General features: G+C 34.1%; 1 protein-coding gene across 1 annotated transcript; it reads left to right on the top strand.

The window, feature by feature from the left end:
• Positions 1-2,251: 2,251 nt before the first annotated feature.
• Positions 2,252-15,188, top strand: LOC111044575 (39S ribosomal protein L16, mitochondrial). The gene is made up of 6 exons (XM_022329757.2): positions 2,252-2,509; positions 3,521-3,592; positions 3,860-4,014; positions 6,399-6,530; positions 7,171-7,281; positions 14,888-15,188. Exons 1-6 carry the CDS (start codon positions 2,461-2,463, stop codon positions 15,101-15,103), a joined length of 735 nt encoding a protein of 244 aa, XP_022185449.2. The 5' UTR covers positions 2,252-2,460; the 3' UTR covers positions 15,104-15,188.
• Positions 15,189-15,395: the final 207 nt, after the last annotated feature.

Below are 15,395 nucleotides of genomic sequence, written 5' to 3'. Positions count from 1 at the left end.
AGGTGCACCGTGTGGGGGCGGACTAGCGTTACACATACTACTTCCCATCTCAATAAAACATTTTGAGGTTAGAAAATATTTGTAGACTTACCTTTAAAATTTCTTTATGAGAATTCACTTAAAAAAAAAAAAAACTTTTTCTTTTCAACCTTCAGAAATAGTTGACATCAAATAATATAAGGCATAAAACTATCCAAAAAGGGAATTGAAAATAAAATTATGTTAAAAGTAGGACTTTGAAAATTTTCATCTCCGTTGCATTCTCCTCTAATTTCCAGGTCAAAAGTGACTAAGATATTTTCATTCGATTTATATATGAATTTTCTATTGTTTTCTTTTTTTTCGAATTTTGTGATCATAAATGTGTTGTGTATACTGCCATACGCTAAATAAATTTTTGAGTAAAAGTAAATTCGTATGGCTTTTGTTGGTGGGGAGTCCCTTGCGGGAAGGTCCCACCGCCTGAATATATAATTTAAGCCGTCAATGGGCCTTACGACTGTCATACTTCAGCCGGGACCGACAGTTTAACGTGCCCATCCGATAACACGGGAGTGATCTGGTTAAAAAACTTTTGGTATTGAGAGGGTTTGGACGCAGGCACTCTATCCACTAGACCACGGATCACTCCATTTTTGAGTATTAATGATTTAGGAAACTTACGGTACCGTAATCAATGCAGTCGTTCTTAGTGCTTAAGTATTATAGTGAGGTTCACGTTATAATTGCAGCATTTGATTAACATTAGTGCTGCTATCCTTGTATATCATTTGACAAAGCAGATAGCGCTATCCTTTACTAGATAGATACAAAATATTACGTCTGGTTGGCCTCGAACGGCGTCAGACATGGCCTTGAACGGTGCTAGCAAAAAAGCAAGACACCATTAATGTAACATGAAATTTATATTAGCTTGGCATTGTTGCCAGATCGTTTTTAACGTTGAAGTACTAGAAAAAGATAGAGCTATTTGGTTTGTCTAATGACAAGACGACAGCAACATTAATGTTAATCAAGTGCTGACTTAAGGAAGTGAGGTCCACATTATAATGGCAGTGGAGAAAGATAGGAAAGGACAACAGCTCTTACTTGTCACTCTCTTCTATAGAGGATAGCTGATACTGGTATATCTGATGTATTATCAACTGTTCGTTCATGTAAAAGATTTAAAGATAATCAATTATATTTCATTCACCAAGATAACTTATATAGTTCTAAATGATTTAATAATGATTATTATTTAATATAGCATTTGAATAAATGCATTCTCTATTATTAATTCCATCTTTATCTGATTTAATAATGGATTTTCATAATTGAGATTATGAGGTTAATTATGTTTTACATTGTTAAAAAACGATGTGGCAACGTTGCGGAGCTGAAAAAGAATAGTGTTTTCTGCTTTGTCGAGTGATATTGACAAAATATATATTGACATAAAATAAATATATATGATAATGACATAAAAATAGTAATTATGTTAGAATTCTTCCATTATAGCGTGGACCTCACTATAGTGTGGTCCACGTTATAATGGCAGTGAATAAAGATAGAAGAATAGCGATACTGATTCTCTGCATTAATTAATTATATTTCTACACTGTCAAAAACATAATTGTCATCCGTGTGAACCTAGAAAAGGATAGTATTACCGGCTTTGTCGAATGATAAACAAGGATAGCAAAACTAAAGTTGATCAAATACTGTCATTATAACGTGGACCTCACTGTATAGCTTTGTATATAATGAGGACCACGTTATAATGGCAGTGTATAAGGATAGGAGAACAGCTTTGCCGATTCTCTGTCTTGAATTATTTTATTTCTACATTGTCGAAAATAGATTTGACATCGTTGTCGAGCCAGAAAAGGATAATACTACCTGATTTTTGGAAAGATAAACAAATATAGCAACATCAAATTCAATCAAATACTGTAATTTTAACGTGGACCTCACGATAGTTTATAAACTTTCAAGAACATTCTAAAATGTACAAATATTACGACGTAGAATCGATCGATACAGTTCTGTAGCGTCTTGGCAAGGAACAATTTTGATTTGATCTCATTGAAAGTTCAAAACTGAATTGAACATTCTAACTTTCTAAAGTACTTGTATACAATTCTTTTTTATTCTCAAATAAGTTTTTATTCATATTTATTAAAAAATACATCTAAAAGATCATTTTGAAATAGATTCATCCTACCCTTGAGTTCTTTGGCATAAGCTCTCTATAGTGCTTATTTGACTTATCCTTGCTGTTGCTTTTCTTGTCTAATGTCTACGTCTAGTTTTTCAGTTTCGTGTTTATTCATGCTTTTATCTGTAGTTGTCTTGTAGAATAGTATGTTCCTATTCCTCTAAAAATGTAAGAAGAATTATTGCCAATCAATCATCAATAAATTTAATTTATTCTTCGACTTCAATTCATCATTGAAAAGCAGTTGATCATCCTCAAAAATGTCGGTTGTTCTACAGTCTTTGAGAAAAACATGGTCGGTAATGAGAGGTAAGATCAGTTTAATTTGATTGTTTTAAATTATTATGTCAATTATTCAATGATTATATATTTTTTGTTGCATAAATAACTTATTTGTTTTGTAAAAATGAAAGTATCAGTGACAACAAACGTGACCGGCACAGAGAAAATACTATCCGCATGAGTTGTTACTCGGTCTAAGTAGAAATAACCAATCAGTACTCATGGAAATTATATTATTCTCACTGTATCGGCTACTTTCTATAATAATGATATGTGGAAATCTAGCTAAGTGGCGTTAAAATTAGTCAAGTTTACTTGTATACAAGTTTTGTGTTCAAGTTTAGGCCTACCGTAGGTATTTTGCAAACTTGAAGTCATGTTTCCAAGAACCGAAACTTGTATCCACTATGTACCAATGTGGAACCTTCTTCAAGTTTTTGTCATGGTTCATCAGATACTGTTTTTGGTGAGATAAAACATTACAATATTGTTTTACAATAAAGTCGTGATATTGTTAGATAATATTCTAGTGTTTTATCAATGGTTTTGATTTGTACTGTACTCTGACATCTCACTCAATTTAATTCTAATTATTTGTTGAATTTCCGGGGCATGTAAATACAGTAAATTTAATATACTGTGCAAAATAAAACATTAAATAGTTTTCTGTTAAACATTGTTGAATGTTCAAACCGTTAGGTGTTTTCCAATGTGAATTAGGCAGGCTATGATCACATTGAATTCCTGCATAAATGCAAGTAATTGACTAACTTGCCCAAGCTTGCATCCTATGTGATCATAGCCTAAGACCTTCAAAAAAAATTTTGAATAGAATAGAAACTTTATTGCAGCCATATCTAAGGTCTTCAGATACAATACAATTCACGTGATGAAACGAATGTCACCCATTTTGTTCAAAGAACCAATATTCATTCTCACCTTTTGATTCTAATTTTTTCAGGATTTAGTGAATCTGGCTCTTCTTGTTAGTTGACATTATTTCTGGTTTTAATTAATGTTTTGTTTAATTTATTTCAGGCAGCATTTTCACACCAACTGTCTCCCAATTGGCCAATATCACCTATTTCAAACGACCACCAGACTATTCACGTGAGTTTTTCTAAATTATCCTTCAATTTTTTAAACTGTTTAACGAGTAAAATGATTATGACTATAAGAATGAACAGATATTACATTAGATATACTGGTATAGCTGTTCTCTATAGGAGGCAGGAGCGTCAGATAATGGACAACGATGTTCTGCTATTTTTCTTAACTGCCATTATAGCGTGGACCTCAAGCTAGAGAACATTGAAAAAATGTGTTGTTAAATATTGTTGTAAGCGTACATTTGATTTATTGGTTTCCATTTTACAGACATTGAATTGCCTGAAAAGCCAAGACTGCCGATTCTGCCAAAAGTGCCCACTTATATTGGAGTGAAAATTCCAAAAATGAAGAAAGGTCTGAAACACATCAGAGGTCCTGAACTAATACACGACAAGCTGTTACTCAAACAATATGGAATAATTGTGAGTATAAACTCGTAACTTAATATTAATCTGTGTTTTGGCCAACTAGAATTGAGCTGTGTTATTTATTTATTCATCATTTAAAATCAACTTAAGGACAAAGAAACAGAATACAATCCAAAACTTCTTTTCATCCCAAATTCATAAAATAAATTAAATGTATTTCTGGTTCTACTTTGTTATTTTTGTGGCCTACTTATAAATTATTATCAGCATTAACTACCTATTCAACCCTGCATTACTCGCGCGGGGTGAATATGACCCACAGAAAAATTTTGTGGTGACTGCTTCTGCCTTTGACACTACTGACTAGTAATCAGATGTCTCATAACTTCCTGTTTCAGTGTCTATTTGTCAAACACGCACTTTTTGCATGCTCAATTATCACCGATTTAATGATATTATTAAATTATCATTTTAATGATAAATCATTCTTTAGGCTGTGGTCATATCTACTGCAGGTACTCTAATAGTTATTGAAATTGAATTAATATGAGACATTAGACTTCACATTATTCTGAACATTATGAAAATATTAAATATCACACAGTAATTACGGTAATAATTACAATAGGACAGTGTAGTATCTTCTTTTAGTGTACAAAATTCATTCTATGAACTGATTTGCAAAGAAAATTATTTCAGGAATACTAAAATATACTTAAATTACAGATGGATATAAATTGGAAGTTGCATTTGTTCAAATGCTAATTAATGAATAATTATTATTGAACGAAAATCAAATTAAATGCTGAAAATCCCCCCTAAGACCTCTGCTACTGCAAATATTGACATCAGGGTAAACAGCTAGATCTAAATTCGATGAGCGCTACTATACAAAAATTATTTGTCATACCCGGGCTGACATATAATTATTTTTGTATAGTAGCGCTCATCGAATTTACATCTTGCTGTTCACCCTGATGTCAATATTTGCAGTAGAAGAAGTCTTCGGGGTGATTTACAGCATTCAATTTGATTTTCGTTTAATAGTAATTATACTTGAATTAAATGAGGTTATATTGACTCCGCGCGTGTATAAAGAATAAATATTGTGTTACTAAAAATAATATTATGATAGGCCTACTAAATTTGAGCAAGTAATGCAGGGTTGAGAATACAGGATTATAGCATTAATATAGGACTTATAATATGTAAAATCAATAATTATAAATTTAATTTAATTTAAAGTATTTATTTATATTTTTTCCTGTGTAATCGTCACAAACCTAGTTCCATTGTATTTCTTTAAGTTATGTATTTTTACTGATGACTATTCTCATATAATCTTATCTATATAAATAAAAATCGAGCCACAAATTTTGACATTCAATAGCTTTTTTATGTATGCACCGAATTTTATAATTTTTTCAGTTGTGTTTGTTATGTTCAGGACCTGGTTTGTGGCCTATCAAATTTATAATCCGACTTCAGGACTCTTTCCTACGGTCCTTCAAAGTTCACATGTAATCCTTATGGGAGAATATTATTGTGAGCTGACCACACACAGAAATATAAATCAGCTGTTATAATCATTGCGTCATACAACAGCCGTCGGTAGATAGTAGACAAGTGTGTGTGCTGCTCCATTAACCGCCCATGTATTTTATTCTAAACGCCCCGACTAAAAACAAAATGACTGTTCTGTGTGTAACCATCTAGCAGTGCGGCCTTAGTTTAAAGACTTACATGCTCTAAAAACATTGCTTTGTTTCGAATAATTGTGCTGTCTTCGGTGTTCAGAATTAATTGATTTTTAGTAAATTATTTATTTATTTTGCAGTTGGAAAATTATCTATTTAAATAAAATCCAGCATCACGCCTCCTCAGGTGTGCATCCAGCTAAAGTTTGTCATTCAACTCATTCAATTTATTTTATCATTCAGAATTACTTACAACTTACAGAAAAGTACCACAGGCTTATAAGCCCAAAACGGTTCCAATTCTAATTTATACAACAGTCCAAATGTAGCTAGGTTATGTCATGCATTACTATTTGGCGGTACGAAGTTCGCCGGGCCAGCTAGTCTATAATGATATTGTATCTTGGTTCACTCTTAGGAAGATACCACATTAGGCGTTTTTCATGCGCCAACCTAATCAGCAGTTTTCGTTTTCTTCATTTTATTCATGACATGACGCCATCGATCCTACAAGTGTGGGTAATTGATGGAGAAGTAGGTATAAGGTAAAAGCCTATCGGAGAGTTTCCTTCCTGTGGACTCTGAAAACTCTGTATAAAATGACCTGAAGAAAGTTTCTTCTCAAAGTCAAGTATTTGTTTGCAATGTAATAAATAATTAATAAACCTACCCCAACATAAATGAATAATCAGTAAATAACATTAATGCATGATTTATCACATTGATATTGTTGGTTTTCAGGCATTGACCGGTGGTCGTTTGAAATTCGGTCATTTGGAAATGATCAGGAACACTCTGAGTCGTCAAATCGACCAGAAAAGGATGTTCCTGCAGTGGAGGATAGATGCTCCCTGGCAGGCTATCTCAAAACGAGTAAGATCATCATTTTACAATAAAACAACGCTTCAAAAATTATCATACCGAAATATCTTATCTTTCTTTCATCTTACAACTAGCAGGTAACCAGTTCTCCGCAAGTTTCTAATTAAAACTTGACTAACTGAAATCTTGAAGAATTTAAAATATACCCTTACGGAGCACGGGTTACCTGCTAATTATAATATATTGTGTTCCATCATATATGAGGATATATTACCTGCCTTGATAACATTTAGGCAGGTAATAATATCCAAACATTTCTAGGACTACTGGAATATCATCAGTGATGAAAACATCCACATTTATTTGAAACATTTTTTATTTTTATAAGTATTAGTTTAATATTCTAAGATAATTGAGGACATTTTTTTACAGAATAAAACTCAAACTGAACAATGTTGGTGATTTAATGGACTTGAATCTGTATGACTATGACTTGTTTGATCTTCCCGACGATTTGAAGAAATACCCAATTCTGTGGACATGTTCCTAGCAGTTTCAAACCGCCCACCCGGGACTGTGATTGGCATGTCAATGCTGTACAGTTCTCCGTAGGAAGGGATATATTTATTGGAGTTATCTAGAGTTTTATAGAAAAATATCTATGATTTTCAACATTTTCCTTTGTTTTCAGTCGCAAGGAACCAGAATGGGAGGCGGCAAAGGAAACATCCATCATTACGTGACACCTGTGAAAGCGCATAGAGTTATTGTTGAACTAGGTGGCAAATGCGACTATGAAGAGGTACGTAAAAGTAAAAACACTTGTATTTTGTCAAACTCATAAAATAGTACAAAATATGAATTTCCTATATTGAGATTCACGTTTTTATCGATTGATACAATAAGTACATCATCAAAATGATTGGGAGAGAAAAAAAATAAGGTAACCTTGTGCTATTCCTTTCTCAAATTTAGATAAGAAGTTAGAGAAAATTATAGGGCGACATGGTTGCCAATTCCCTTTTTCCAGTGCCTCCTACCGTAGAAGGACGACATGGTTGTCAATTATCTTTTTCAGTGCCATCTAAAGTTGATCGCGGTGGTTCAAGTCATCCCGGTATATCTGATGCACAGGCTTGATTGCACAAAAGCCTGTTGAATTTTAATCGTAATTAAATGCCTTAAGAACCAATCAGAGAAGCCTTCTTTCAAAAATCTGGTGTGGCGTACTCACACAACTTTCCTTGCCGTTATGAAAATTGATCACCTGACGCTAGTGTTCACGCACATCTCAAGTCTACTATTCAAAGATCTTAGACAGCTGGTGACAGGCCAATAACGCTGGAGATACAAGAGGTCTGCTATCTCTTCATAGTGAATGATTTAGAATCAACAGTTGCCAACAGTTTGTATTTGAATAATCACATTTTACCAAATTTCGAGCTTATTTCCAATTTTAGGTGAAAATGTTACTGGATATTGATTGTAGAGATTTTCATGCTCAATCTTTTCCACTTGAATTTTTTTTCAAATTGTATCTGAAGCCTGACAATTGGGAATCTAAAATCCAACTTTGCATAGATGGGGCGGTGCTCCTGAAATTTTTACAGATATGGAACTTGTGGCAGATGATAGCTTTATCAATGACTATTTTAGGCATAAATTTGATCAAAATCGTTGGTGCCGTTTTCGAGAAAATCGCGAAAAACCCTGTTTTTGACAACATTTTTGCCATTTTAGCCGCCATCTTGAATTGCATTCGATATTAATTGTTCGTGTCGGATCCTTATATTGTAAGGACCTTAAGCTCCACATTTCACGTCACTCCGTTAATTGGGAGATGAGATATCGTGTACACAGACACACATACACTCATACACACACACATACAGACCAATACCCAAAAACCACTTTTTTGGACTCAGGGGATCCTGAAACGTATAGAAATTTAGAAATTGAGGTACCTTAATTTTTTTCGGAAAGCAATACTTTCCTTAAATAAATAAATAAATATGATTTTATTGCCGTTAAATTCTTAGAACAATAAGCAAAGTCAAATATTGATTACAGTAAGACAAAAGATAAAAATCAAATTTTACAGCAATTGTACATACAAAATTACATTACTGAGTCTTAAAATAATACAGTACCTAAGTAAACTGTAAGTCAATTGGATTTTACAAATACATTAACAATATTCATTTGAATGTACAAAACATATTCCTTACAGCACAACTTGAGCCTTTAGAACAATATATAAATACAAATAGAAACCTCTTAACTCTAAGCAACAATTATTTCACTCTCAAAGAACTCTTCAACACTATAAAAAGGATTTATCACAAGCCAATTCAATAATCTCGTCTTAAATTTCTTTTCTGTCTCTGATATTAAATCTGTAGGTAATTTATTGCAAATTTTTATATCAAATGTATCATAACTTTTGGCTGTTTTGGATAACCTATGATAGGGAATATCAATCCTATGACAATTTCTTGTGTTGTAGCTATGAGTTTGATGCCTTAATTTTAAATTGGATGAGTTTTTTTTAACATGCAACGATACAGTAAAAATATGTAAAAATTCAATATTGTCATTATTCTAAGCTGGACGAAAAGAGGCTTACAGTGTGCTAGTCTATGAGAATCAGTTAAAACCCTGACCACCTTCTTCTGCAATAATAAAATATTTTCTGCATGACTACTATTTCCCCACAGTAGTATGCCATATGTTGCAATACTCTGAAAAAAGGCAAAATATATCGATCTCAAATAATTATCTGGAACATGATTTTTCAGTTGTCTGATCAGATAAATCACTCTTGAAAGTTTGCTTGATATATAATTAATACGAGCTTCCCAAGTCAAATATCTGTCAATGAATATCCCCAGAAATTTTACATCGCTTATTGCATCCACACAATCTAAGCCACCTCTAAGGGTGAAGTGCATAGTCTGTGTTTTATTCTCGTTGAGCATGAAGCCGTTAGCCCTAAACCATGTCGCTGCTTGCATCAGAGTGGTCTCAGTTAGATTTTTAAGATTTTGAAGGTCAGTACATTTATTGATAAATGTTGTGTCATCAGCATACAGTATTGAACGGCAATTTAGAACAGCAGGAAGGTCATTTATCATAAAAATAAAAAGCAATGGCCCGAGAACTGATCCCTGTGGGACACCGAATTTTACACATGCTACATCTGATCTCTTATCTCCATACACACCACTTGTCTACGTCCCACAAGATAAGTTTCAAATAAGCTAAGATCTGCTCCACAAACGCCATAAAATTTCAATTTATCCAGTAAGAGAGAGTGCACAACACAATCAAAAGCTTTGCTCAGGTCACAAAAGGTCACCTGAGCATACTCTTTATTTTCAAAAGCGCTCAGAATATTCCTGACAAGAGCATCCATGGCTCCAGTAGTTGACCTACCCTTAACAAATCCATTCTGAGCATTACTTATAATATTGTGCTCTTGAAGATATTCATATAACTGCCTATGCATTATGGTCTCAAGGACTTTTGAAAAACATGGCACCAATGAGATGGGACGATAGCTACATGGAATATCTTTAGGCCCCTTCTTATAGACAGGTACAATTCTGGAAACTTTTAGCACTTCAGGAAAAACTCCATCTCTCAGGCATCTATTTATACAATATGTGAATGGATTTATAATATTATGAATAATTTTCTTCAATAGATTACTTGAAAAGCCGTAAATATCAACATTGGATGAAGCTTTGAAACTAAGTACTATATCAAGCACTTCACGTGTGGAGACTTTGTGAAATGAGAATTTGGGCTTATCCTGGTTAAGAGGGAAATTGAAGTTTTGCTCCAATAAATTAATTGCCGTTAAATTGGACCGGTCAATCTTATCATGAACATCCATCACTGCGTCCAAGAAAAACTTATTCATCTCATTGGGTGTGAATGGAATTGAATCTTTTCGAGCCTCTTCCTGAACAGATTTTATTATTTTCCATGCGGCTTTGCACTTATTACTAGTAGACTCAATTTTAGAAATGTTATATGTTTTCTTAGCTCTATTTATTAACTGCTTATATGATCTTCTAATATCTAAATATGCCTTCCTAGCTTCATCAGTATTATCTCTCCTTGAAATATCTAAATATAACAATACTGTGTTTTTCATTTTCGCTAATTGCGGTGTGTACCAGTTTTTTAGTTTTGTTTTTCTTGTTTTCTTTGCCCCTTGATGACTATTCACAACTATTTTTCTTTCAGGAATGAACATATTAAAATAATAATGTATTATATTGAAAAATCTATTAAATATCTGTTCAGAGTTCAAAGAATGAGTTTCACGCACAAATTTGTTCCAGTCTACATTGGAGAGTGAATTCTTAAATAAGTCGAGATTTTCATCTGTCATTGGCCTAGTTACTACTGTCTTCCTAGTCTTTCTACCGTCCGTATTGGAACAAATATTTAAGTCAACCCATACACAATCATGGTCTGAAAAAGGAAATGCCAGAACATCACATGCAACAAAAATCCTCAATAAAACTCATATCTCTTTCAATCACTTGTTTCATCTTTGCTCCAGGCAGACAATGAACGAATACATCGAAATCGTCAAGATTATTCAGGTACTTGTGCATGTCTCTTCCCTGGCTGTCCGACAGAACAACCACTTTTCCTTTTTTACAGGCAGAGCGATTTCCTATTTTTTTCAATTTCGGTTGGTTGAGGGGAGATCTATGAACTTGAGCTCTCACTCGGAAATTTCTCTGTCCAGACTCTGGTGGTGATGATAACACTTCACTGTCAGCTAAAATTGAAAAACGATTTCTTGTGATCAGTGGATTCGGAGGCGATACATGGGCCATTTTGAAAGTCGTTCTAGGCTTCATGAAAGAGCCTGCAGAATGTAGATTGTGTGTGGATGTATTACAATCATTTTCTTCCACATCCAACATCGATGAAACTCTCTTCGAATCAGCTTCCAATAACTTTATTATCTCCTCCTTTGAGGCAATCTCCAATTTAAATGAATGCACTGCTTCCTCCAAGTCTTTCACTCTCAATTTCAGAGCGCAGATTTCACTCTCCGCCTGTTTTTCATTGGACAATGAATCCTCAAATATCATAGTTCTGTTTTCCCTTTCAATTCTCAACCTCTCTATCAGAGCCTCTTTTTCAAAATTCACATCGTTTAGCATGTTCTTTAAATCAGAATTCACCTTTAGTGCAGCGTCGTAATTGTTCAAAAGCGAGGTGATCAAAGGGATTAAATCAATGACTGCTTCATTTGAGACTTTATCACAGATATCAACCAAAGTAGCGTGAAGATCAATAGCAATATCTATAACTGCGTTGTTAATAAGGCCCTCCTTCAAGCCATCAATATCTGTTTCCATGCCTAGAATCAAATTGTTTCGACTCGCTCTGGTACGTATTACTCTACTCAAAGACATTTTTAAGGTGAAGTCTCAGTATGATGTGATTGGGAGTAGGAGAATTATAAGAGGGATGAGAAGGAAGCGTCAAGAGGGCAATCAAGACGAAAGAAGAAGGAAGCCCCTGATTGAGGATGGTGTAAGGATTTATTGAGTAGGCTATTTTAATTTGAAAACCCCGCTTCACGTGAAACAAGCTATAAGAGGTCAATTTGAATTTGTTGTTATGACAACTGAAGAACGCCACAGGTTGCCCAAAGTCAAACAATACAATTCCCGAGATAAGGCAAGTCGACGTTATCTGAGTCAGTTTGAGATTATCTCCAAAGCTGTCTTTTGAAAACGGATCGGTATTAAGAACGGTAGTGTTGTAGTGTTTGATCCGTTAATCGAAAAACAGCTGTTTTTAACAAGTAGAATCAAAGCAATTCGAACACGTAAACAATTGAATACCTCCACTGTCCGATCAATCGTGTAGCCTCATACGATTAATTTGTGCAATAATTACTTACAGCTTCGTAACTTCCAGGTATGTACAGTTGCAGAAAGATGTGGTGTAACCGATTAGACTAGTATGATTTCAAAATTATAACAAATCAATCTGAATTTTGACAAATTTAGAAGAGCAATATTCCTATCCAAAACTGTATCTTGGCAGTCTTGCCAATCTTCCCTATGATACCTTACCTATGATAATAGGCTAAGGAAAGTAAAAACAGCTTTCTCTGATTGGTTCTTGTGATATTTAATCATGATTAAAACTTAGCAGGCTTTTGTGCAACCTGGTACAATTGTTTATTATTAAAAGTAGGGATACATCGGCAGTGATGTTGCGTTCTGTAGTCTTTAGTGAATGTTCAACAACTCATTACACGCATACATAGCTTCCTCTCTGAAAGCACTACATTGCCTGAGTCTGATCTAAAACTTGGCATCTACGCTTCTTTCTACAACTCTATATCTATTAATCACTGTAATTGGTTTATCATCCTCAATTTTTGTGCTCCGCATATCTCTCCAAGTCGGAGGTTGTTTTAAATGGACTATAGTGTACAAAAACGTTTGAACGACGTTTAGAGGTTCAAGATGGAATGAGCCTACTGATCTACGGTTTGAACTCGAGTTTAAACCATTGATAGCCTAGTCGTAGTTTAAACGAGAGTGTCTCGATTAGACCAGGTGTTCGATTAGACCAGGTGGTTGATTATACCAGGTCCTATTCTTTAATGAAGCTCCAAAAGCTGGTACAATCGAACTACTAGGCTAATCGAGACGGAATCCTTCGATTAACCCAGTAATTCAATTGTACTAAGTGGTATAAACAAAACCTGGTCTAATCGAGACACAGGACTTGGTCTAATCGAGACATGGGCTCTCAACATATATATTTTATGCAACATATATATACTTTATATATATAACAGCTCGTGCTTCTGCCATTACAGTATATAGCTGAAGTGAACATGATATTTTCGAGCTCAAAATTCAAGTGGTTTTATTCTTTATATTGTGAATTTAAAGTTTCATGTTTTTACTAAAGTTTTACTATTAATCTATCCAAATTTAAAATTGTTTGTTTTATTCTAATCTATATTCTCAGATTGTGATTTGGTGTAGAAAATTTAAATGGACATAACCTATGTATAATATTTGGACAATTTGGAACTAAATTAGGAAATTGAAAGTTTTGGGCAATAGCCTGTTTTTTCTTTTCCGATCATTGTATTGTTTGTGCTAACCTAATAAATAAATAAATAAATAAATAAATATGATATAAAAAATATAATATCACCTGGTACAATCGAACTACTGGCGAATCGAAACATTCCGTCTCGTTTAGCCCACGTCTCGATTAGACCAGGTATCGTTTAGATGGTCTGGTATAATCGAACTACTGGGTTAATTGAGACGGAAAGCTTCGATTAACCCAGTAGTTCGATTATACCAGGTCCTGGTCTAATCGGGAAAGCCCGACCTGGGGTACTCGAGCACCTGGGATAATCGAACACCTGGGCTAATCGAAATACACCCGTTTAAACGCTACTGGTGCATGAATGGCCTTTAAATTGTGTGGTGGATTAAGAGTAGCTTTCTCCAAAGTTGGTTCAACTATTAAACCAGTTCAATTAATGTATGGTTGTATCTATTATAATGTGTCTCAATTGAATCAGCTTATGGTTCATATTATAGTCCGTGCTAACCTTAGTTTGCAGCACGGGGCATTATGACCAATGTTATTTCAATAAAATAATAATATGAGCACATGGTTGCCGTTTTTATGCTGATATTATCAAAAAGACTTACGCTCTCTTTTTCTTTCTTTCTCTCACACAATTAGTGTCCGGCCCGCCGAGAGTTATTGCAACAGTTTTTTAAAAATATATATCTATAGACATTTTTGACAACAACTGTGAGTTCAGTGCTCTTCTCTTACTAGCCACTCCATTTCTTAATAAGTGTAAAATTAGCTGTAAACAAGCAGCGATCAATCATTGTGAGATATTAGCAAATTGTCTGCACGGACTGTGCATGTCCCTGTGTACGTACGCGCGAACTTACACTCAATAAATTGGACTTTGTATTAAAATAAAATGAATTGGTATGTTTCTTCCTGTCTTTTTATTAAACCTACTTAAAACTCCTCATATTATTTTAATGGGAATATAATAATTTTACACCCCCCTAATCCCCCGTGTCGTGTGTGTCCCCACAAGTCAAATTCCACATACATCCTTTTTATTGGCCCTCTAAGCCTCCCAAGAGTTAACAATGTGGCCCTTGGATGAAAAAGGTTGGAGACCCCTGGTTTAAACTATAATATTTGAGTTCAACTATTTTGGAGAAAGCGACCCATAGCAGACAATATTCATCTATATATATACTTTCAATTATTACAAGATTTTCATTCCTAAAAATATTTCTCCATCTACTCCAGTATTTGTTCATTGTTTATCTTGTACACCTCTGTTTTTTGCACAGGTTGAAGGTCTCCTATCCAACGTGGCCCACCTGTTACCATTCAAAGCCATGGCAGTCAGTCACAAGATGCTGGAAAAAATGCAAGCGGAAGCCATCAGGGAAGAAACCGAGAACCAGAATCGATACACGATGAAATATTTGATACAGAACAATATTCAAAACTGCCAGACTCAAATGAGAAAAATCGATTTGTCTTATTTTGGCAAATACCTATAAACTTACAATCGGAGGTTCGTTGTGAATTGTCTTTAACTGTTGTTATATTCTGTGTAGATATTCAATATACTGTAGTTAACTTTTAGTTTTTGTTTATTTGTGGATTATCCGATTCCTTAGACCTGCAATATAACGTAGTAAATTTTATGTTTTTTGTTTATTTTTGGGTGATCGAACATCTTGGACCTACAATAATTTATTATACTGAAGTTGATTTTCAGGTTTTTGTTTATATGTGGATACTTGGACCTGGAATATAACGTAGTTAATTTTCAGTTATTTTTTATATTTA

Source organism: Nilaparvata lugens, chromosome 10 (genome assembly GCF_014356525.2).
Source record: "Nilaparvata lugens isolate BPH chromosome 10, ASM1435652v1, whole genome shotgun sequence".
Taxonomy (NCBI): domain Eukaryota; kingdom Metazoa; phylum Arthropoda; class Insecta; order Hemiptera; family Delphacidae; genus Nilaparvata; species Nilaparvata lugens.
The sequence above is the reverse complement of the archived record's forward strand: the minus strand, read 5'-3'. Positions and strand labels throughout refer to the sequence as shown.

What these genes read in the sequence shown, in the direction of transcription:
- LOC111044575 (XM_022329757.2), top strand. Translation starts at nt 2,461, where the DNA reads ATGTCGGTTGTTCTACAGTCTTTGAGAAAAACATGGTCGGTAATGAGA. An exon ending in GGCAGGCTATCTCAAAACGA is followed by an intron (nt 6,531 to 7,170) that starts GTAAGATCATCA and finishes CTTTGTTTTCAG; the next exon opens with TCGCAAGGAACCAGAATGGG. An exon ending in GCAAATGCGACTATGAAGAG is followed by an intron (nt 7,282 to 14,887) that starts GTACGTAAAAGT and finishes TTTTTTGCACAG; the next exon opens with GTTGAAGGTCTCCTATCCAA.